The sequence below is a fragment of the Aulostomus chinensis genome, chromosome 12, assembly GCF_037954235.1.
Source record: "Aulostomus chinensis isolate RoL2024-O1b breed Wild chromosome 12, RoL_Achi_v1.0, whole genome shotgun sequence".
Classification (NCBI taxonomy): Eukaryota; Metazoa; Chordata; class Actinopteri; order Syngnathiformes; family Aulostomidae; genus Aulostomus; species Aulostomus chinensis.
Genome location: NC_141331.1, coordinates 10,097,148 through 10,121,907, shown reverse-complemented (window position 1 = coordinate 10,121,907; position 24,760 = coordinate 10,097,148). Strand labels below are relative to the sequence as shown.

Below are 24,760 nucleotides of genomic sequence, written 5' to 3'. Positions count from 1 at the left end.
ATTTATAAAAACGCAAAGTGTAATTCAATCAGGATTTTGAGCTGCTCAAGGGCAGAAGCCCACAACCCACACGGGATACGTCTCTTTATTGTTGTATTAAGGTGAACGTGTTAGTAAAAACATGCTAACTTCCACATCCAGATCGAGCAGATATGACAAAATGTGCAAAAATGTAGAGTCGTGTTCCCGCCCACCTGAAGTTTAATGTTCCCTTTTCTTTCAACTCCGTTTCGGTTCACTGGTCATGTTTTCATGTAAATGTCAATTGAACTTTGAGGGAATGTTTGAAATGACACACAAAAGATCATGTGAATTAGTGCATTTCCTTCAATTGATTTGGGGGCCTAATTAGGTTTAGACATGCACGTGTTTAACTGAAGATGGCGGTGTAGGCATTGTACACACGGCTCGAAAAAAAAAAAGAGTAGAAAAAGAAGGAAAGGTCATCTCGGCCATGTGCTGTTGGTAATGAGAGAGAGGTCTTGAGGATTTACTGACAGTTGGAATTGTTCTGTCATGCTAGCGAGTCGCGGTCGGGTTGCACGCTGCCCGGACACAAAGACAAAATTTAGGCGCATTTGAGAAGACGCCAGCAGCAGAAAGAGCCGGTGCGTAAAGATTCACTTCCTCAGAGCTATTTGAAAAAGGCGGTTTCCATCTCCCAGTTCATGCATTTACTATTGTGGGCTAAAACCACCACAAGAATTTTGCCAAGTTGAAGGTTGTTGTTTTTTTCTTCAAAGTTTGTGATTTCGCGTCATGATTTTCTTACGCGATACTTCAAACTATGCATCAGAACAGGTTGATGGGGACAGAAATATTGACTCTTGAGGAAAATAAGCCTCCTCTGTGTTCACCTCTCAGCCTGGTCTGAATGCCGTCTGGTTCTGGGTTCAGGTAGCATCCAGCAGGTTTATATGAGGTTTTCACTGCTGTAAACAGCTGCCTGCTGAACAAAAACAGGATAATTGCCATCCGTAAAACCAGAGCAGCAGGCTGAGAGGAACTGCAGCGAGGTGACGCTCACTCTGAGAGCTCTTTTGCTTTCACGAATTTAGCCCCGATTTCATAGTTTGGAAATATGAAAAACAACTTTCACCTGAGTCTCTCAGGTTAAACAAGTGTGTGGTTAAAAAAAAAAGAAGAAAAAAAGCACAGCTTGCTCAGCTCTGTCGCTGAAGGCTGCTCAAGTGATTAATCTATGGAGTAGATTTCAGACGCAGTACCTGGCAGCACAAATAACAGCAGTTCGTGTGGCTTCAGCAGCGTTTAAACAAAGCAGCTTAGATGTAATCTGGGCAGCAACAACAGCTTAGCCTATGCCCCCCCCCCCAAAACCCCCCCAAAACCCCCATATGGCATTTAAACAAGTCATGGCCGTGAACGTGTCTGTGTGGCTGACAGCTCCCATCCAGCCAACACTGAAGCGGATGGTAACTGTATGTAGGTGCCATTTAAAGCAGACATGAGTCCCGAGCATTGTTCCTGCTCCAGAGTCATCTGTGGTTCAACATGAAGCACCAGCAGCTCATGATGTACGTGTGACTCACACAGATTGATCACATTCATTTCATTGCTTTCAGCGAGTGCTAACACACGCTTTTAAGCTTTGCTCACATTATCTGATGGTCAGATAATGACAAAGTTGGATTGATAATAACTGCTCAGTCAATTGATCCCCCAGGATGCTGATACGGCCAACAATGCAGTTCAGTCACTGTGCCACGCCGCAGAGAAGCTTCACCATCACCGGGCGTGACCTGTCTTATTTGACTAGAACAGGTCTGTTAATGCGTTGCAAACACATACAAAGCACAGATCAAGCCTGAGACATGAGCAGCAAATTGATAAACTAATATGTCTCTCTGCCTCCCTCCAGTACTTTCAACAATGAATATTTGGGTTTGAATTATGCCCCGCTTCATGGCCAAGGTCACATGTGAATAAGCCTCTCTTATCATGGCAGAGGCCTTGCATTACAATTAGCCTAAGTCTATTTTGAAGATCAGCCCTTGGCTCCAGGGATTCGTGAGACGGAGACTTCAATGGGAGCTTTTCATTTGGAAAGAAACTGTAGAATCAGCCGGCTACTTTTTCCAGTAAATAGTTTCGGATTCTTATAAAGAGAGATCGCTGTGTGTGATCAGTGAAAAGTAGAAAAGTAGGGGGTTCAAATATTTGACCTATTAAAAAAAAAAAAAATTCTATAAGCGCACAGTGTTTTACATAGAATCCCCCCAAAAAAATCAAGAAATTCCATCACTTCTTGGAGACTTGAAGTAACAGAAAACACTGGAGTCTGACTCAACTTGGATGATTTTACCGCCATTAATTCTTCACGTATATTAGCTCAGAGGCTTACTTAACATGAATTCTTTTTTTGAATTTACTCTATAGTTTTTATCATTTGTTTGTCTGTTCTTTGTTTGACTTGCCGCTCATTTCTATTTAAAGTGTAGCCCATTTCAAACTGACATTCACATCTTGTACACGCCGAAAAACACACTGTGAATTTGAAAAAGTGACATTTTCCTTCCTTTCCAAAATATATGGGGCAGCACTGTAAAGCATGTATTTATGGCACTGCTTTCTTCATCATCTTCTGAGGTGAGGAAAAAGAGACTTGGCCAGTACGGTACTGATGTGTGAAAAGATCAATATCTGTCTCCTCTAACGACGTGCCGATATTGTTGCACATTCCCACAGAATATACAGAATTTTGCAACAAAAAACTGACAGACTGATTAAGGACCAAATTAGCAATATCACAGACATCATAGGTAGAGAATATAGATACACATTATAGAAAGAGATTCAAGATTTTCCCCGAGCTGCTGATTCTGCTTTTGCCAATTCAGATGTGATTGACGGTGTGAACTAAAGTTTTTCTACGTCTCTCAACACTGCAAGTCAGGTTATAAAACCAACTTGTAACTGTAACAAACAGTAAAACAAATCTCAGAATGAAAGCGCACCAAAGTTGCTTTTAGCCAACAAATGAAGTAAGTGCTGCTAGCTAGCCCTGCTCTCTAGCTTTAGCCACTTTGCTTGGCCAGCTTCTTCAAATTGTACTCCTTCAGCAACACGATGGTAGATCGTTGAAGTTGCTGTCCCAAAGGTTTTTATTTTTCTTCCTCAAAAATCTAATTTTGGACTCACGTGTTTTACAACTCACCATTATTTCGGTCTGAGAACGCTCATGTTGGCATGTGTATAGCCGCTGCTACAAAACGAACAGGCTGAAGACAGTTTCTGATCTTGGATCTCTAGAATAAAATCTGATTAGTGAAAATAATTATGACTGGCTCAGGGGGAGTTAGAGGACAGTCAATCAGCAGCCAGGAGCACTTCAGTTTGAATTCATATACTAAGAGGTGATGGGTACCATCCCAATCATCTGCTATTCAAAGAGAAGTGGGAGGCCATCAGTGTGACACATCGTCACTCACTCAGTCAATGGAGCCAAATGTAATGAGGCGCAGCTGCGTAACTGTAATAGCAATAAATGACAATAAAACCAGCGATTACAGTGCTAAATTCTTCTATTGGTGGAGGGCTTCCATTCCCAGCCAGAGCTGCTGAGGCGTCACGCTGGCAGCAGGGAGGCGGGAGTCCCTGGCATCTATTCCTCGAGTGAGGAAGGTAGATCTTTCCCTGGAGAGCATTTTTGGAATCCTAATCATTTTATCACCCCTGACAATTCCAATAAATATAAACCTAGGAGATGAAACCCTGTGTGTGAGTGCGTGTGAATTTGATTAGATGCAACTGAGAGCTCTTTCAAGTCACGTCAAACCTCTCAAAAAAATCACGTGTCTAACCAGCAGAAATACCAGGCAAAGCATGACTTGACCCTGCCAGGCTCGAGATCCGTGACGTCAATCCTAACACATAAAAGAAAGAAATTTAAAAAACGAACAAACACAAAACTGAGAATCTCTGAGAAGGCAGAGAAGAAGTTTACAATCACACAGCCTTAAGACCATGTTGGCTCAAGCCAGGTCCTTGAGCCGAGTGGCGAATGTTCATGAGTCCCCAAATGTTCTTTTTAACGGATACACATCAGCCGTACAAGTGAATTTTAAACCCAGATACTTTTAGAATCGTGTTTCATAAAGTTTAACCATGTTCCAGTGTCTGTTGATGCCCAGTTGGACAAAGTTACTGGCAGTTTACGAAGTGACAGATGTTCCAAAGGTCCTGGCGAGCAGACCGTGGGCCAGCGCCCGCTCATGAAGGTGTTGAGACAGCCACTGGAGCAATCATTTGCCATGTTGGGACTGCAGGTGGATTGTGTGATCGTGTTTGACTACTGGGGGGAAAAGACTCAAACGTAACTTTTTTTTTTTTTTGGTCAAGGAGAATAAAAGTTCCAACATATGAAAAAGTTCCAGAAGACTTTCTTGAGACGAAAACCCTCCACTGCACCGCTTTGATCGGAATTTCCTACTTAATGCAACATGTTTTCTTGCAGCGCAACAAATGCAGATCTCATGACACCAGTAAAGAACATCCCCCCCCCCACTCTACTTTTTTCAACAACAAAGGGCCAGGCGTGTTGGACACCCATGCAGGGGTCTGACCTACACAGCTGTCCCGTCCCAGGACACGGGAGCACGCAGGGAACAAAAGACGGCTCATGTGGACTCACCAGAACGATGGCGAATCTCTCCTCCAGTTCACCTGGCTCCGGCATGGGCAGCTTCAGGGGCATGTTGTGGCCCCTGAGGTCGTTGTGCTGCTCCATGCTCCCCGCGTTCCCCATCTTGGCTCCGCTGCTGCGCTTCTTTTTTTCACCAACAAGTACAACTTTTCCACCACCCCTTCGTCCGCTTCAGTAAATCTCCGTAAATTGAAAATATCCGCGGGGTTTAATGCCCTCGCAGACAGGCTCCCCTTCGGTTTCTTATTTCTTCTTCTTCTTCTTCTTCTTCAACATAAAGCACATGTGAGGGAATAATAATAACTGTGATAATGGGACGGGTCCGAGCAGGAGCAGCGGCAGCGGCAGCAGTGGAGCCCCTGGTGAGGCATGTTCACGGTAGAATGAGGGGGGACCTGGAACTCTCCACACGGACCTTCCGTCGCTGTTATCCGTATCTTGCACAATTTCGGCTCCACTCCCCGTCAGCACGGATGACGACGCACATGATTCACGCTTAGCAATCCCCCGTCCGTCGGTTGGTAGTAAGTGATCAGATCGGCGCTGGCTGGCTTCACTAATCCCTCCGTTGCTGACCAGATAGTTGAGGAAGAGGAGGAGGAGGAGGAGCAGGAGGGGGTCCACACACTCCCATCCCTCCCTGCCTACAATGAGTTCTTTCAGGGGCAAACCTCCCACTTCTTCTTCTTGGGGCCGGGGCGTAGCTCCCGAATCCGTAGCCAAGGAGATGATATTTTCTGTGTTGCATTGTGGTACTTTGAGTCCATTGTGAAAGGGAACAAACTGGGGCCAAGGAGAACCCCCCTATCAGGGGCCCCTAAGCAGGAGACCCCTGCAGGCAAGAAAGTGATAAAGGGCTTCTTTCCATCTGATTATATACAGTACATGTAGGCCCTGGTTTGAATACTTGTTAGAGAACGTTGTTGCATTCATGGAATTTTTTGAATGTCTTGGGTCTCGAAGACACTATATAAGTTAACGTGATACAAAACACACATGCGCACACACGCAAACAAACATAACACATGACATTAATCACATATAATCTCACATCAACAGCAGTTCAGAGAAGGAGGGTTTTGATCAGAGACGTGATGGGTTGGTGCCGTCACAGATGTGTTTTAGGAGATAGCTGGGGGGGGGGGGGGGGGACCAGGACCAGGCAATCACTAGAAGAGCAACTGCCACAAAAGGAGCATGCCAACATATAGGGAAATGCACATCCTCCCCAGAGCCAGACAAGACGTGAATGCATTAGGGAGCTGAGACCCAAAGAAACTGACTCACCGCTAGTTAGCTTAGCACAGTGAATGGTAATGGATGGGCAGGTTAGCGTTCTTCCGTCTTTCCTGTTCAGCTCCCAAAACCTGAAGTTCTCCTTCTGTGTATTTTGTTTCAGACGGATCAGTATCAGGATCTTCGTTTGTCCAGAAGTAGCAATCCTCATCCTCACACTACCCGAGCCGGGGATTGAACTCACAACCTAACCCCCTGGTATTAAAATCCCATAAACGATCAATAAAAAAGCTGTTGTTAAACTTTGCTGAGGATAAAGTAAATTAGCCCTGAGGATTTAAAATTCTTGTCTGTTTGTAATATGCCAGGCTTGAAGCAGTCGAGCGTGTTCTCTAGACTCAGAACACAAAGAAGTTGAAGAGCTATGGAAAAGGTCAACCAGCCGTTTGTGTTGCAGTGAATGACAGCTTGATGATGGGTTATCTACCAATTAAGCTTTAAGTCTCAAATTCCAAACCTCAGATTAGTTAAGTATTTACATGTGGCTACATCTTAATTTTTAGATTTTCTGGTCTCCAAAAACCGCTGCTCCACGTGTCGCATCAAAGAAAGCTTCGAAAACTGTAAAAACCCCTGGGAGTGTGTTACAGCTTGAAGGTAGCTTGGTGCAGTGATCCGCTCCCATGGCTTCTCCTACCACTGTTATGCTGACGACACTCAGCTTTTCCTCTCTTTTCCACCTGATGACAGAACGGTCTCAGATCGTATATCAGCGTGTCAGGCTGATATCTCCACATGGATGAAGGAACTCCACCTTCAACTGAATCTCTCTAAGACTGAACTTATGGTCTTTCCAGCTTGTCCATCTGTTCAGCCTCAGGTCAGTGTCCAACTTGACTCGAGCCTACTTGCGCCCACAAACTCAGCCAGAAACCTGGGTGTCATGATTGATGACCAGCTGACCTTTAAGGTTCATGTGGCCTCAGTTTCTCGGTCTTGCCGTTATGCCCTTTACATCATCAGGAAGATCAGACCCTTCCTGACCCAACAGACCACACAGATTCTGGTTCAGGCTCTTGTCATCTCACGCATTGACTACTGCAACTCTCTTCTGGCAGGCCTCCCTGCATGCTCATTCAAGCCTCTGCAGATGATCCAGAATGCAGCAGCACGTCTGGTCTTCAACCAGCCCAAAAGGGCACATGTCACCCCGCTGCTGGTTTCTCTTCACTGGCTTCCAGTGGAAGCCAGGATCAAATTCAAGGCACTTCTCTTGGCTTACAAAACAATCACAAGAACGGCTCCAGCCTACCTGGAATCCCTGATCCAGGTCTACTCTCCTTCTCGCCCACTACGCTCTGCATGCGAAAGACGCCTGGTGCTTCCAGCCCAGCGCTGCTCCAAATCTCTAGCCAGACTCTTCTCTTCTGTTGTTCCCAAATGGTGGAACGAACTATCGAACTCTGTGCCTTCTGCTGAGTCCCTTTCTACTTTTAAGAGACAATTGAAGACTCAATTGTTCAGAGAGCACCGAGGCACTTAACCTGACTCTTCTCCTCTTTGGGGTAGAATAAGTCAGAGGGTCCAAGACCCAGCACTTAGTGATTATGTAGCACTAACTGTGTTGTGTGATGTTGTATGTCTGTTATATAAAAATTAAAAAAAAAAAAAAATTAAAAAAGGGAGGGGGGGGCAACACTTCTTCTGCCACTAGATGGCAGTACCTGTGACCAAATCACAACTGAAGCACTTTGGCGCTTCCTATGGACTTTTCCTTAATTAAGTCTAAATTCTTGCTTGTGTTGTACGTCGCTTTGGGCAAAATCGTCTGCTAAATGAAATTGTAGAATTGTAGAATTGTGTTAGCTGTAAAGCTTTGTAACACAAGGAGGAAACGCTCCCCTTTGGTTCCCCATAGTTCATATGAAACGTTCCCTTTCAGGTATTGAAAAGAGGAACAAGTTCCCCATCTGCATCTTGTATGTTCAGGGAACAATCAGAGAATCTCCCCACTGATGTAACTTGATGTCAATCCTATCTGTTTTGTTGAAACATAGACACTTTTCGGTGTAATAATGGTGGAACAATCTGAATATTCGATATTTGTAGAACGTTCCGTCTTGGTCTTTATGTTCCCACAATGTTTCAGGCGTCAGATGTGGAGTTCTGTATTAACGGGGGTATTATTAGACTCTTAGAACCTACGGGGGAACATTCTGGATAGTTATTGCAATGTATTGAGGATGTTCCTCGTTGGTCTGTCCACCATGTCCCTAGAACATTCACAGACATTTAAGTGTTCAACAACATTCTTCTTGGGTTCTTTGTTAGGTTCTTGCGTCACTTTTGCACTACTTTGAGAAACACTGTGTAGGAACTTTCTACAGAAGATTTTGCCCCTATATAGGTTCCCCTAAAGGCTACCAGAACATTCCGATTTAAAAAAAAAAAAATCTCTCTGTAATGACTGTGGGAATGTTCTAGGAACGTGAAAAGCCAGCATCCTTGACAACAGTGTTGAAGTTCCAAAATGTTCTGAGTGTCAGATTTCTAACTGGGTGAGCATGAGAGGACAGGGCTTTGCAATCTGACCTCTAAATTTATTGTTTTTCAGGGTTCCTCCAGACTTTTAACAATAACTTTCCATGACTTTTCCACAATTTTGAGGGGAAAAAAAACATGATGACCACATTCTCTGAAGGGTCTGTTTATACAATAAAAAAAAAAAAATGATAAATCCAAGTTAAAACTTATCAGAGTGCGTTTAACTGACATGAACGACAAGCTACGTGTCTTGACATCAGTCAGACATGGAAAAAAAAAATGCAAAAATCTTTGACTTTTCCAGGGTTTTTGTTGTTGTCAAGATCATATGAACCCTGATTTATGAGCGAGTTCACCACTGGTCTGTAACCAATGACGGCTCAGTTCTCAACATACACCAGTGTGACGTGGGAACATCAGAGCATATGCACTGAGAATGGGCCCTTGAGTGACAGTAGAACAATCATAAAACTGTTTCTGAGACCTAGTATAATCCCGAGCAGAGTATTTTATGTCTTAAAACATTTCCTGTTACAAAACTATTTGTACAAAAAACAATTTTGACTCAATGACTGATGAGCTGGTTCGTGTGCGTGCGCGCGTGTGTGTAGGTCTTCAGCGTACCCGGGAATGAAACCTGATCTGCTGACAGGGTGGGGACGACGTTGCACACAAGAGGGTGACATCAGCATGCAGCTCCCTGGAGACGCTCCAGCGGTTCTCCAGCTGCACAGTGGGTTTATTCAGGCTGCTGGACCGATTCAATAGGGGAGTGTGTCACATCTGACGTTAGCTGGCTGGACACATTGAGGATACGAAACACAGCTGACTGACCTCATACGATCATTACGTGCTCCAAGTTAAAGTTGATTTGCTGTGAAGACCCCCCCCCCCACCCCCCGCGCGCTGTATACGACATATTTATCTATTTATTGTGTTCCCTATGATGCCGTTTATTCTTGTTGAATCAAATGTAGTGTGAAATCAAATTGATCTGTTTATATTTGAATATTCATCAAGGTTACTGATCAGCATTTACATATACAGACTGCAAAGATCTGTCTTAGCATAAAAAGTTTTTTCCGTAAATGTACGTTTACAGTATGGCATATGGAGACAAACCTATCAAGATTTATGCTCTTTTGGGAATAAAAAAAGTAGTTCAACAATTACTGGATTCAGAAAGTGTATAAAGAACAAATAATTAGAACACACCTAATTCCAGCTATCATTTTTTTTGTTTATTCTGAAAAGGTTCTGAGAATATTATGTGCAATGCTCCAGTCATATTTCCAATCATGATTCTCCAAGTAGGGATAAGTTTCTCTAAAAAACAAATACAAAAAAAAAAAAAAAAAAAATTATTCAAATTTTTTTTTTTTTAGACATCTTCAGACTCGCTGTTAAAATGTTCTAACCTTCTAGGAACAATATTTGACATCTTTATAAGACACTTTACAAGTTTGATTGGAACCTTCTCCTTGTAGAACCAGCGGAACGTTCTCCTCTAGCTGCGGTGACATCATACACGAAAACTAGTGGTTGTGCAGTTGAAGACTCAATAATCAAGCTATTATATTGACACTATAATAGACCAACAAACAGTTCTCACTGTGTCCTCACAGCCAGGCAGCACACCATTATTAAAACAATAAAATGACGTTGACAGCAGCTCGATGCGCTGCCTCTCAGGGGTCCTGACTGACACAGCTGATGCTGAACAGTGCCTGAATTTAAAAAAACAAAAGAAAAAAAAGGGGGGATTTGAAATGAGTCCTGACCAGCCTCTACCATGCTGGTACCAACAGAGACAGGCACACAGACCAAGCAGGGCCGCTGAGGCAGGACACCAGAAGGGGCCTGGAGAATATTCTGCAGAAGGTGAGGCTCCGCTGTTCCTGGATCAGTTGATCTGATGCGTGGAACACAAGCAAGTTACAATTTAAGAATTTCTTTAATCGCGCAGACACAAAGGGAGAGGTGAGTTATTGAATCTTCATAACAATAATGCCCTCTAGTGGATAAAGTGTGTACTACCTTCTGCGGATCAGGCTGTTTGATTAGTAAATCTTTTTCTCTAATAAATCTGACTCGCTTCCACTGAAGAGACTACGAGTATAGATTCAAGTTTAGACTACAAGTTTCACCCCAATAAGAAAAATACTTCCTGCAAAGAGTGACTATCATTTTACCTGCGGAGACTCACTGGACAGACAAGACACACCTTTATTCCATTTCGCTGCCTCTTTAACTTTACATCCACATTAATTCAAAATGCATCTTTTTATTTATTTATTTTCCCAGTAACTTCCATGTCATGTGACCAAGTAACTAAATAAATACCTGATATTTCAGTATTACAACACCGGACAAGTACAACTCACCTCTTTTTGTACAATTTTACCAGCTCATTTCTTATGCTAAAAAAAGTAAAGGGTTAAGATCTTTTGAGCAAGTGGTGATGTAAGCGTCAAACAACTCAAATTGGATTTTTTGATGTGTACATTATGAGTTCATGTGCCTTTAGGCCCAGATTCTTGTGTGACAATGAGAAAACTACCATATCCATGAAGTACAGATGCTATATTGTCCACCTCTGGTCACGCGTGAAGAAGCCAACTTGTTTCTACTAAAATGTACATAAGAATCTTTACTCGCCAACACACACCAACGACAACCGAAATGCACTTTTTCTATAAAAATGTAATTCCCCCCCTCACACTTCTAAGAACAAGGATCCATGTCATGTATTCCCCTTTATGTCAATGCTCACCCATTTACTGCCTGAAGGGTTTGTGTTTAACAAAGTGTACTACATATTTCTGTTAACTGATTGTCAGGAGTCTTCCTGTCGTCAGCCTGCCCAGTATCTGCTGTTTGCTTTGATGTTCTTCATGTGAATGCAGGCTGGTTTGCAGATTATTAAGTCGTTTTCCTACCTACTTATTATCAGCTGGTCGTCCGCCCCAGTATAACATCAAAGACCACTATTACACAGTAACCTTTTACATCTACATTTTTATATATATATCTCAAACCAAACCTTTTATAAAACACTGGTTATTTAGCATTTTTGGCCCCAACAACATCACTGTACTTTACCATTCAGTTGAATCTGCATTGAGTGCAACAGTAGTGAGGTAAACCGTTTAACATGGAGATTTCTCAGCACAAGCAGGTTCTTTCGCAAATGTTCCAAGGTAAAATGTGCATTCTATTTATTGCCCCCCCCCCAAAAAATAGATGTCATGACCCCCCCCCCCTTGGAAAAAAAAAAAAAAAAAAAAAAGCTCCTATAAAGCAAACCTGTTGAGTACATGACATGAGAGGTGGAGCATATCCTGACTTTAATATTTTGAACAATTCCATAATTTTAAAAATAAAGATTTTGGCATATGGTTCTGGTTAATGAGACATGCAGGAGGTCAACGCAACACTGAAAGAACACATTGAGTTTTTCCACTACAAGCCGTGTGTGTGTGGTGTGACAAGCATCCCGACATTAGACTGTCGCGAATAATGGATTTATGCACATAAAACATGTTAAAAATCATCCCGCAGCCTGGATTTGGCCCCCAATGAGGAAACTCTGCTGTCTTTCATGTTGTGAAAAGCCTGACATTGAGCCAAGCAGAACGAGAAAGGAAAAAAAATAAAATAAAAACAGCAATTAACAATTACAACAAGAAAAAGAAAAAAAAAAAGGAAAGAAAAGTTGCGAATGCCCTCCCCTGATTTAAGTCCACATTCCTCTTAAGAATGAACTCCTCCTGTCTGTTGTTGAAATACATCAATAGTGTCCTCGTCCTCCATCTCCAGCTGGAAATAAAAAAAAATAAAAATAAATACATCACACATTAGTCAAGAATGCAAACATTTCTCTACCTTTAATGCTAAACCGCAGTCACTGGAGTAGGCTGGATGTCACCCTGGTCTCGGAACTAAAACCAGCTTGGTTTTTGCATCAACAGACATTTGTCACTATGACTCATTTAAAATTAAACAAATCATCCTGCAGAGGTGGTGTCAAAACACTCCATCCAACTTGTACTGAATTAATAAACATTTGAATGCGGTTATTTATAACCAGACTAATGAAGCACTTGTAAACTGCTGAAGGGGAAGGGGCATCATGAGATCAGACATCAGCAGCAGAGGGGGGACTGCACACGGAATAGAACAGCGTTGGCCGACTTGAAATTTCAAGTGTTTGAGGGCTTAACGACAGGGATGCAGATTAGGAAGACTAATTAATCTGTTATAATAACATTTGGTTTCAAGGGAGTCAGATGAGAAACATGTCATTCAAGATTTGTTACACAGTGGCGTCTGCAGGCAGTACAACCACTAAAACCAACTATAATTAAAATCAAACAGTCGTCTATGACCCCCCAAAAAAACAAACAAAAAACTGGAAATAAATGCACCTCGATATGCATTTCAACTAGAGATGCACAATACTGTCAGTGTCACACACAATTTTTTACATTCACAATATTTACATGTTTTTTTTCGGATGCAACTGTCTTATTAGCACGTTTTTAATACAGATACTATTGACTATCAGCGAAATCAGTTGTAAGAATACTAGCATATTTTGTATCTGCAAAGATAATAAATATAAATCCAATATTATACGCTCCTTACTTCTACTTCATAGGCTCTATACTGATGTTTAAGAATATTTGTGCCGCGACTGAGCAGCCCTTCTTTTAAGATCTCAACTGTTTCAAAAGTGAAAAATGGAACCTTAACTACCATATAAATTGTGTCTCCTGAGATAGAGGGGAGGTTACCAGTCTCCAGCACCTTCGATTCAAAAGTGTAGTATATTATGCATTTATACGGGAGAGGAAGGAGTCACCAACCTGTGCAGGTGTGTCTGTCTCATTGATTGGCTGTCCATCAAACCTAAACCTTATCTGGCGGATTGACAAGCCCTGGGAAAGACAAAGAACACCACTTATGATGGATCTATCTGTATTGGAAAAAAACAAGGGTTGGTAGCTCAATTCTCACGGAGGCAAAGCTTCTGCTTCCGTCGTCCAGGGTGAACTTACCTGTCGTTCGCAGTACGCCTTCATTAGTTTGCTGAGCGGAGTGTGCCTTTTGATTTTGAACTGTACAACTGAGCCATCCTGACCTGCTACCTTTAGGTTGATGTGGTCGTTCTCCGTTTTAACGCCTTCCTGCAACAAATACACGACCATCGTCAGCACCGACGCCGGTTGACTAGCTGCTACATTAGCGATGTTTATAAAATACAAGCTTCCGCCCAGAAGGAAGGAAGGAAGGCTTTCGCCATCCTAAACACCGCTCCATCGGTTTGTTAGCATAGCATGCTAGCCCGTGTTCAAACTGGCGCAGAAAGCCACAATGGCGCAAATGAAAGGAGAAGCTAAAATCATTCATTTCGGTAGTAATGTCGGACAGTAACGAGAACTCGCGCAGCTTACAGAAACTATAGACCGGAATGTAGCAATAGTGGGTTATACAATAACAGATACACTGCAAAGATAAAACTATGTGCAAAAAGCCAACACACCCGCAAATTGGTCAACCTTTGTTTCCCCACGCACCCCCCCGTACCCGCTCAAATGCGGTATCTGTAGCCTGGAAGCAGCGGTAGCTTAGCAGACAGAGCTAACGCTAACTTGCCGTCATTAGCTTAGCAACTAAGGGCGAAGACACGGTTGAAACAAGAGGCTCAAGTACAGACCTTTGGCTTTTCCTCGGACATTCTGCTCTTTTCTCTGGAAGAATAAAATAATATGGAAGCAGGCTGCTAATATCGGAGCAGGGTGATCCGTCCCTGAGGCTCTGTCGTTCAGACCAGGAGCGCGCACTGAAATTTAAAACGTAATTCGACCAAAATGGTCACGTGGTCTTCTTTGCTCTGGGCCGTGGATATGTGAGCGCGCGAGCTAATTTGCGCGTCCCCGTGGGATCGGTGAGCCAAAAGAGCCCTTCCACAGAGAAACGGAGCCCTGGGGCTTTTTATTTTGGAGACCATATTATTTTGAAGTCTCTAGATAATTACACGCTTTGATTAATTTGTGGAGAAAAGTTATATCTTATAATCTCAAATTAATTACACTGAGGGAACGCATTATATCTTGTTGTAGCTCTCTCCTTATGTTTCTCTATGTATTTAATTTCTTTATTTCCACATATAAAAAGTACGACTGCCAGAAGCACGCGTCATGACAGTACAGAGTACCAGTGCATGGTCAATAGAGTCTGGTGTCTACCACCACATCAGACAGGACACCAGGCGCAGGCTGTGCACAGACCCCCTGAGACAGTTTGGCAAACGGTTAAAACTCACTTTGACCCCGAGGCCATGACCAGGAGTTTTAATGCCTTTCTATGGCCCACAGTGGCATGGAAACTCATACTCATGGAAATACATCTCATCATTTCTCCCTAGAAGAGCATTGAGACATCTTTCCCTATGATAAATCCTGACTTGAGTCTGTCAGGTTGATACACGCGTAAAGTCTTCAAACAGGTTATCATTGGAACTTGTATTTAAACTTGTGTTTTTGTGAAAAATGATGAAACGAGTGGTGGCTGACCGGCTGCCCATTCTGCGATTGACAGAAAAATAAATGTACGCTACAGTCTCGCATAAACAGTGGGAGTTTTCAGTCTATTTAGCATGAATTGTGAGTTTGAAACTCAAGTATTGCCGCATTTTAAGAGAAAGACGATGTGCAATAAACGAGAAGTGTTAGAATGTCAGAATTATATTACAGAGGGCAAACATTGGTGAATCAAAAACAACCTCATCTTCATGAATCTGAACTTTTCTGCTGATTACTGAAATATAATGAAGCATCCATTGCTGATCAAACACAGTCATGATGACATGAAAAAGCGGACTTTATGTACAAATGTCGAAACAAGTGTGAACACATTAAGGTTTTAATGGAGTTTCTATCTGAAACAGTGGATGACATGGAAGGACCTGAAGATACTTGGAAAAATGTGAAAATGTCAGAATGCATTGCTTTTAAAAGGGAACAGTTTCACACATAATGTGGCCTATTTAAGGAGGCATGAAGGATATGAATAAGGAGGGAAAATGCAGCAATGTCCTGAAATTTCTGAACGTTCCAACATTTTAGAGTTTCATTGATGAAAAATGTGGAAGAGGACCGCAGAAAACAAATGTCACAAGGTTGTAGAAGAACATACTGTTCTGTTTTTGAATAAAGATGGACTGAGCATTAATAAGGAATACTGATGTGATTAAATCTGCTGCATCTCTCAGTGCTGTAATGTACAGATGAAACCAACCAACACACAAAACAATGAAATCAATTTTAAATAGTACACGTTTCCTGCTGGACACCTCCAAGGTTATTTTAATAGTTGTCAACTGTGAAAGGGATTCACTTTTGTTGTCATGATGCAAAATAACAATTGCAAGTCACATAAACAAATACTTTTGATTTAACTGTTAATTTTGCGGTCATAATCTGGTTTTTACAGCACGACTAAAATGTCTCAGTTTCAACAGCTCACAACTCTTAAAGATGACATACCTGGGAGGATGCAAACATTTATTAACCTCGTAAAAATGTACCACATGGGTACTGCACGCACGTACGCAGGCACACACACACACACACACACACACACACAAAAAGACTATCAGTAAAATGGTGTGTATTACAAATACGGTGTGAGAAGGAAACTTCGAGTTGTAAAAGAAGCAACACGAAACGATGAATTGGCTATAGAGAAGTTCCTGCAAATTTTAGTGAGACAAGAATGCACGTAGCAGTGCACCGTTTTCCCTTGCATCTCGTGAGGTCAGAAAAACTGGTAGATATGTTAGACAACAGGCAAGAAGAGAGGTGAATGACTGCAACGCGTTAAATTAATGTACAAAAAACTCAAATCATTCTCGAGTGACATCTACAAACACAACCCTGAAACACCACGTCATTTCTGAAAACTCTACCCTCCAGGGCCAAATGATTTCGTAACTTCTTGGGTGATTTTTTTTTTTTTTTTTGTGGCAAGCACAGACACAATCAAATCATATAATCACAGTTCATCATTCTTGTACCGCCCATTCAAAAGATGTGCTGCAAGTTTTCCTGGAACCGATAAGATCGTTCAGAGACGTCACGACTGGGCATCTTCTTATTTATTGTCCATACGAGAGTATGGGTTATCCTTTGCCAGACCTGAGAGGAACAATGGAGGACAACATGAGAGAACTGGCTGAATGTATTTCATATTTTAAGTTCAACATATTCCATCGTCTTTGCCCTGTTTTGTACCAGGTGTGTTGATTTTTCACCAGCAGGCGGCACTGCAAGATCATATTTGTTGATTTGTTTTAGCACATTTTCTACAGGCGGCACGGTGGTGCAGTGGTCAGCGCTGTCGCTTCACAGCAAGAAGGTTCCGGATTTGAGTCCCGGCTTGGACACAGGATCTTTCTGTGTGAGTCTGCATGTTCTCCCTGTTCCTGTGTGGGTTCTCTCTGGTACTCCAGCTTCCTCCCACTGTCCAAAGACATCAAGAGGGGACGAGGCTGATTGATACTCTAAATTGACCGTAGGTGTGACTGTGAGTGTGAATGGTTGTCTGTCTATATGGGTTGTCCCTGTGATGGACTGGTGACCTGTCCAGGGTGAACCCCACCTCTCACCTGAAGGCTGCTGGGATAGGCTCCAGCCCCCCCCCCCCCCCCCCCCGCAAACCTTAACAGGATAAGTAGAAGAAAATGGATGGATAGACATTCTCTATATCATACATCCAAATAAGGAGGTTATCTTTCCCCTGCACCATCACGTTTGGAACCTCCTCCAGAACGAGAAGGCTGGAACTGTCGAGTGGTACCAGTATTTAGGTAGAATTTCTATCAGTATTTAGGTAGAAATTTAAACAACAAACTGGAGTGGAGGACCAACGGTCACTGTGTACACAAAGGAGGTGAACAAACTATTTTTCGGAGGAAATGCAGATCTTTTCTTGTACACAAAAGGATGATGCTGTTGTTGCCATCTGAAAGCAAAACCAAAGCAAAGCTGGGTACGTTTGAATCACTGAGGAAGAGGCGGTCACTCAGCAAACTGCTGCCATCATCAATTTACACAAATAGGAAATGTCTCACCATATTTCTGCCGGATTTCATCATGTCTCAGCTGCATTTCTACTCTCCTGTGACAAAACAGACCAAATGATAATCACGGACAATGGGCCACACTAACACCTACGTATTCCTGTTTTTATATGTCTTCATCGCTTTGCCTTTAATCTTGTAAAGTTACTTTGAAACATTATTTTGAAAAGTGCTCTATAAATTAACTTATTATCATTGTCATTGTTACAGTTGAATTAAAGTTCCCTACACAGGCCTACCAAAAAAAAAAAAAACCTCCGGTAATGACAATAAATGGGCCAACATGTTTCGGAGCTGCAATAAAACGGAAAACAAACGTTAAAATTATTTAAGTTCAGCTCTCACCTTTTAAAAAGATTCCCCTATAATTGAATATGCAAATAAATTTAACAAGATGGTCTCTTCACGATAAAGTCCATTCTCACTGTGTATGCACCGGAGCGAAAGGTTTTCACCGCGTGGTTGTAAATACAGAATAATGGACCAGGATTGGCTCCTGAACTATTTGTGATATCACAAACGAAGAGCCGCCTCCTTGCAAAAGCAAATGTACACAATTCATTCTTGAGCAAAATTTGAAGAAATGACATCAAGGTGAAGAGGCACAGAGAGACGATTTTGACCGGAGGGACTTTTAAGTTTCAACAACCAAACACCCACCTTCTCTTTATGACCCCCAGAGCCAGAGACAATCCGTATTCAGCTTTTCCCTCCGTACAGTGAATTAAAGTGAAACACATGTTGTGGAAGCATGTGATGTAGTGATTCTAGTGAAATATGTCTCTATAGTCAGGAGATTGACGTGTAAACATATTTTACTCTCTCTTTTATCATAGAGACGGATCCTCTGCTAACAAGCTAAAAGTCACCCGGGTTTATTTTCTTTGACGGATTATATCAAGGCCCCCTTTACCTCGCTTTCTGTCGTGAATTCCTTGCACCGGCTTGTCGCGCCAACTTTGCGTCATCTCTCTTATTTCTGGAAAATAAGCAAATGTATTCATTGTGTTTGTATTGAGTAAATTTTGCCTAAATTTTGCAACATAAAAGCCAATCATTTACTTTTAGAGGAGGCTTGTGCACGTCCTCGTGGAAAGAGCAAAGCTAAACTGTAGCCATTAATTCTGGCAGGGCTTTGGGGATGGCGGTATCAGTCTTGCAGCATAAAAAGCTATTGTATTGTTCCGCCTCCTCCTCCTCCCGTTCCACGCTGAACCAGATTTCACAGCCAACTCTTCACGTGACTCAGTGCTTACCCAATTCTTTCACACTTGCAGCAACAGAAGCAGCAAATGAAAATGGCAATGATGATGACGCCAGCCAGTACGGACATGGTGATGATCAAGATCTGGAAGTTTACTGGAAGCGCAGAGAGAGAAAGGAGAAGTTAGAGCGGATAAACACGTGTGAAGGAAGAGAATTTCTCATTCAGTTCATTTTGTTTCCCATAGAATGTCAGAAAAGCCTGGAAATTGTCCATCACAGACTTTAAAAGATCAAGGTGCTTGATTTCAATTGTATTTTATCAACTCTATTGGTCCCTCAAGGGGAAATTAGTTTAAACAGCGTGTACATGTGCAACAACAAACCCTTAAAACATCTGGAATAAAATCTAATCAACAGGAATGAAAACAAATCAAATTAAAAGCAACCCACAAGGAAAAAAACAATTGCCCTGACAGCTTGGTCTGACAAGTTGTTTCATTCAAACAACCCCAAATCCTCACATATAAGCTTGAATTGTTTGCCACTGAACCTTCTGTTGACTGACAAATGGATTTAAGGCTCTTTACTGCTTGTAACTGGCAACCAGGCTTTCAAGTTACAAGAGGTAACACAGAACTATCAGGCTTTGCTTCCTGTCTGTAAGACAAGATTGAGGGAATAAGAACAAATGTACCTGTCAGATCATTTACAGAATGAGGCCTATTCTTCCTATCTAAATTAATATAAAGCTACTTGAGGGTTGGTGAGGTGGAAGGTGAGGGGTCTTACTCCAGCACAGCCCCCATCGTGCTTCATTTAACGGACACACACTCCTGGGGGGGAGGATGGTCCTTACTGGGTAGTCAAGGCATTGTCTTGTTGGTATACACCATAAACACTGCAACAGGAGCAAACAGATGCATATCTTTGTTATTTAGGCAACACGCAGGCACGCACGCACGCACGCACACACACACACACACACACACACACACACACACACACACACACACACACACACACACACCCCCCTCCCTCCTGTCCACACTGATGACCCAGACCCAGCGGGGGACTTACAGAGACGATCTGCAGACATTCGGCACAACTGGTGTTGGACTTGATGGAACAAGGAGCTGAAACAGACACAATTTCCGTTTAGCTTGACAGAACAAACAATGCAGGAATGTCTGCTGTAAAGTTACTGCAAAGTGACAGAAACATGTTGCTGGGGTTCCAATTACGAGGGTAAAATACAGTTCGTTTTATCCAGTTGCAACAGCGTAAAAAGAGCTGGGTGAGAACTCTGATACTTTAATGGCACCAGTAGAATAGCTTCAGTATATCAAGTTTTGAAATACTGCCTTGATAAACAATACGGCATTGGAATACCTGGGGAGTGAATCTTAACTCTGTCACATTGTTCCAAGCCTGATTCTCCCTACACAGACTTTGTGCTTCCTCTTTAATCCGGAGGAGATGAACTTTCCCCTCAGGCGTCACTGTAAAAATCACTATAAACCCTTCATCCTCCCCTCCTTCTCTCTGAGGATGTGTTTCAGAAGTCAAGTTAGTTTTCTTGATTATTGCGGCCTGTGAGTTTTAATCGGATTCGTGTGTTCATATTAGTAGTAAATCTTCACACGGGCTTCAATTCACGAGTCAAAACTCTGCTAATTTGCTCTGGATGATGCAGAATAAACATGTTAATTCCAACTCAGGCTTCGAGCTGTGTGGATTAGCGACACATGATTTCAAGGTGTCATGATAACTTGGATCTTGACAGTTGTGGCAATGGAACTCCCTCTTCTTCCTCCTACATCTCCTCTACCTCCTCCTTTAAATGCTGATCTGCATTTAATTGGTTTTTTTTTGGGGGGGGGGGGTATTATTCAGGAACCAATACGGAAGTGAAGGTATTGGTAAAGGTACCAAGTATTATCTGAAGGACACCCTGCTCCTCTCTTAGGTGGGACTGAGAAAACTAACAAAAGTTTTCTATATTAAGTTCCAGCCTTAATAAATTAATATATTTAATCTGATGACCGACAGTCATGTTACTGCCCAGCTCTCTTTATAAGACAGGAACTCAAATCATTAAATCTTTCTGTGGTTTTCTTTTCTAACCGCAGTGACAACTAGAAACTACAGTTTGTCTTCTGTCGAGTCCCAGCCGCAGGCGAGCGACCAGAGACTTTCCAGCTGCGGTCATGTGACTGCTGCAAAACCAAACAAAACCAAACAAAAACAAAACAACACACTCAAACTAAGAGAGAACAACTTACCCGGAGCTGGACTCGGTGTCTGAGCCTCCGCTGTTAGAAAAGCGCAGAAAACGACGGTAAAAACGCCGTAAACTGTAAACATGGTGAGGAGACGAGCGAGAGCCTGCGTGGAAATACCAAGACAACAGTTGTTTCAGTCGTCGGGCTGAGGGCGGTGGTGACGTCACCAACTCCCGACGCCCGTGTGGTCAACCAGCTGAGGAGTAAAGCATCGCATCCCGAATGTTACACACAATATAGATCCGGATAGGAGGGGGTTAACCTGGTTGTTTTGAGTAGTGATTGTTGACGTATGTGGGTTAAACTACGGGACAGTCCCTTATTTACTTCTCCACTAAAGGCATCTAAATAGTTTCGATTGATTTGCAAAACTTTCTGCTCCGAAAAATTGTATTTAAAATATAGCCATGATATTGGAATTCATTTTTTTTTAGAAGGATTAGGGTATGAAATGTGAACTTTTTTAACCCAGCTCTTATAATTTTTGGCGATTAGAACCCATACAAAACGGAATGGTCCCTTAAGGAACCGAACTTGATCTTATTTTTAATTGAAATGTATTCATTACAATACTAAAGGACTACACGAAGCAGAAATGATAATTTAATATGAATGTTTGTGTGTCCAAATTGTATTCCCTGACACTTCATTCCATCCTCTTTATGCTTTTAAACTCATTTCAAAAAGAAAAATACAATAAAAACAAAACATATCATCCATATGAATCACTGAAGTCAAACAGAAATTTAGGTCTCAAAAAAGTGGGAACATATTTTCTCCCTTTAATGATTATTTGACCGGTAAGAGGCTGCAGCACGATGCTAAAGTGAATATACAATAACAACATGTTAGCATTTACACCACGACAAGTTATGAAGTAAACCTGGATAAACTAATGTGCTGTTACAACGGCCCTGCATCCAAGCCTCCATCCACGAGGATTAGAATGTTTTATTTAATTTCTATTCCGTCAGCTAGGGGGCGCTGTTCAGCTCCTTTTAGAGTGCACAGCACACACAAGCTGTTGAACTACACCAGGTACAGCTGGGTTTGTAATTGCAGTCGCTACCTCATTGTACTGTATTTTTGTAGTAATGTTGGAGGACAATAAAAGAATCACACACAAATCAGCTTTTCAAATACAATAATTTATTAAAGCATCTTTGAATTTCGATATAAAACATTTTCTGATTTTTTTTCCGTTCTTTTTCTTGAAAACAATCAGAAATCTGAAGATACAGTCATCGTCAATGGCGATATCAGACTCTGGTGTGGCCGCCGGCAGCTGACCAGATCTACGTGAGTGCGATTAGAGAATAATGGAAGACAGTGATGCAATGCGAGGTAAATACTAAGCTCATTATGACTGGATTGTGTTCCTATGGTGAACTACATCATCAGTTGATTGGTTTAGGCTTAAATCCTGTGGTCAGAAAGACTCTACGAGGAGTTTTATGGTATTAATGGGAAATCAGTTATGTTTATGTTGGCAAATGTGCTGATAAAGGACGCAAAAATGGAGCACATTAATAGAGAGTCATAGGTTTCTGAATTCTGTGAAAATTGAATCCCTGAAATAGAAAAAACATTAGTGGCAAAACTGCATGGAAACACTTCCAGCCCGCCGTTCACCCATACTGCAATAAATAAATACCCCACCCTCACCTCGCCTCTGACATCATGAAAAACAGTCAATCAGTTATCACACACAGTCACACGGAGCAAGCAGTATCAGTCTTAGCTACACAACGGTTAGTTTATCCTAACTTAGTACACAAGTAAAACAAGCTCAGAGGACTTCCTGTAGGTTAGAAGCGCAAATAATCCCACTCATATGTTTTTTGAGACTGTTCTTTTCTTCAGTGGTTTTTCATCTTAGAATCTGAACGTTTCGAAGTGCGTACCCACTTTGCTTTTTTTTTTTTTTTTTTTTTGATCGCTGTTATTCTTTCTTTCACTTGAAGACGGCAAACCATCCAACTAACCCTCACCTGTTTATCCTCCATTCCTGAAAGGCCACATCCTCCTCAATTCTCCTCCTAAAATTAAAAAGCTAAATAAGGCAAGCTGCAGGAGAGAAGCTCCCAGGGGTGGTTACAGTTACATGACACGTTAACCTGAGGGGGATCTCCATCCAGGAGGACATTCATAAAATGGGCCACTCAATTTGTTTACGGCTGAAACATTTTTAGTTGAGATTGAAGGAAATTTTGGAAAAGAATTTTGATGGATGTGCATTTTCAATTTGATTTAGTTGGGAATAAAATGGGACTTAAAACTAAGCCAACTTTTGCCGGCATAAATAAATTCCACTAAAATGTTTCCTGAAGTGAGAAATGACCAGTGTACATGTTTGACTGCATGGAGGAAAGCAACATTCGGAGTGAATGCAAAGCTTAAAATGGTGCAGACTTTTTAATGTCCCACGTTTGCCAGAAGCAGTAAAGACTTCTTATTTGAGTCTCTGTAGGAAGAAAGAAACCTTTCTGCTTGTTACCAGAAGGTGAGTCTCTGTGGAGGTGATTTGTTCCTCTTGTCATCTCTACAGATGCTGCTGCAGAGTCAGTGTTGTGTCTCGTCCTGTCAATCACCTGATCCAGTTGGTTCCGTAGCTGGACACAGACTTCACACTGCACCGTTTCTTCACGATCATGTTGATGTAGGCTTTCATGATCTTTGTAATCTCTCCGACCTGACAAGGAATGAATGAAACAGTCAAGAGTAAACTACATGAAGTTGCATGTAAAATCTTCCAAAAATACTTTAAACTTGCTGGGAAACGCCCTCTAGTGGTAAGGTATTATTACTGGGACTGTTCTCCAGACAAAATAGAAGAAGGGGGTAGTACAAATACTTTGTTACTGTACTTAGTGTTTTCAGTATCTGTACTTAACTTGAGAATGTCTTTTTTCACGTTTTTTTCTTTCATTCCCTTCATTTTAGCACAAATATTTGTACTTTGCCATGGGCAGCACAGTGGTGCAGTGGTCAGCACTGTCGTCTCACAGCAAGAAGGTTCTGGGTTCGAGCCCCGGCTCGAGCACGGGATCTTCTTCTGTGGAGTCTGCATGTTCTCCCCGTTCCTGTGTGGGTTCTCTCTGGTACTCCAGCTTCCTCCCACAGTCCAAAGACATCAAGAGGGGACGAGGCTGATTGATACTCTCACCTGACCATCGGCATGGTTGTCTGTCTGTATGTGTTGGCCTGGGACCTGTCCAGGGGTGAACCCCACCCCTTGCCCATAGGATAAGCGGTAGAAAATGGATGGATTTGTACATTTCTTTTATTTTAAAAACTGACTCCTTACATTAGCGAAGCCTAGCAAAAGGGAGTGACTCTATGAACCTTTCCCCATCCCCTAATTTCAATTTTTGTTGTTTTCTTTTCAATCTTTTTGTCACACACATACAATCTCTTTTTACAGAGACGGCTAAAGCCAGACGGGTACCTGTGGTGTTTCGAAGAACATTTCTCTCTCGTCCACAGTAATCTTGTAGGTGCAGGGTTGCGGAGCACCAAAGAAGATAATGTGCTCGTATGGGAACGTTTCCAGGGGTTTCGGCTCTCCCCTCTTGTAAACAGACACATTTTCGGCGCTCACACTCAACCAGAGGTCGTGAGGGAAGCCCCCCTCCTTACACTATGAAGATACAAACACAAGATCTCATTAATGTCATGGCTGAT

The 24,760-nt window shown here is 42.2% G+C and overlaps 4 protein-coding genes across 15 annotated transcripts in view; all 4 read right to left on the bottom strand.

Annotated features, from left to right (window-relative positions):
• The window catches only part of fmnl2a (formin-like 2a), a 51,476-nt gene extending 46,136 nt beyond the window's left edge, over window positions 1-5,340 (bottom strand). For 4 of the 12 annotated variants that reach the window (XM_086220020.1, XM_086220019.1, XM_086220025.1 and 1 more), the window contains exon 1: window positions 4,652-5,340. In XM_086220020.1, coding sequence (XP_086076146.1) covers window positions 4,652-4,765 — 114 coding nt within the window. In that variant the 5' untranslated portion in view covers window positions 4,766-5,340. The remainder of the gene's footprint in view (window positions 1-4,651) is intronic. The other 8 variants (XM_086220022.1, XM_086220021.1, XM_086220023.1 and 5 more) reach the window with 3 other exon arrangements.
• A 6,376-nt stretch (window positions 5,341-11,716) lies between these two features.
• Window positions 11,717-14,322, bottom strand: sumo3b (small ubiquitin like modifier 3b). Its single transcript, XM_086221191.1, has 4 exons — window positions 14,163-14,322; window positions 13,504-13,632; window positions 13,312-13,383; window positions 11,717-12,262 (listed from the first exon to the last, which is right to left on the bottom strand). Exons 1-4 carry the CDS (start codon window positions 14,181-14,183, stop codon window positions 12,197-12,199), a joined length of 288 nt encoding a protein of 95 aa, XP_086077317.1. The 5' UTR covers window positions 14,184-14,322; the 3' UTR covers window positions 11,717-12,196.
• Window positions 14,323-16,441: 2,119 nt separating this feature from the next.
• Window positions 16,442-21,247, bottom strand: pttg1ipb (PTTG1 interacting protein b). Its single transcript, XM_086221190.1, has 7 exons — window positions 21,077-21,247; window positions 19,872-19,927; window positions 19,584-19,692; window positions 18,845-18,947; window positions 18,502-18,567; window positions 17,580-17,626; window positions 16,442-16,644 (listed from the first exon to the last, which is right to left on the bottom strand). Exons 1-7 carry the CDS (start codon window positions 21,156-21,158, stop codon window positions 16,601-16,603), a joined length of 507 nt encoding a protein of 168 aa, XP_086077316.1. The 5' UTR covers window positions 21,159-21,247; the 3' UTR covers window positions 16,442-16,600.
• Window positions 21,248-22,984: 1,737 nt separating this feature from the next.
• Window positions 22,985-24,760, bottom strand: part of myo10l3 (myosin X, like 3) — a 53,199-nt gene continuing 51,423 nt past the window's right edge. The window contains exons 40-41 of the mRNA XM_086220017.1: window positions 24,525-24,716; window positions 22,985-23,768 (exon numbers count right to left, since the gene is read on the bottom strand). Coding sequence (XP_086076143.1) covers window positions 23,664-23,768; window positions 24,525-24,716 — 297 coding nt within the window. The 3' untranslated portion in view covers window positions 22,985-23,663. The remainder of the gene's footprint in view (window positions 23,769-24,524; window positions 24,717-24,760) is intronic.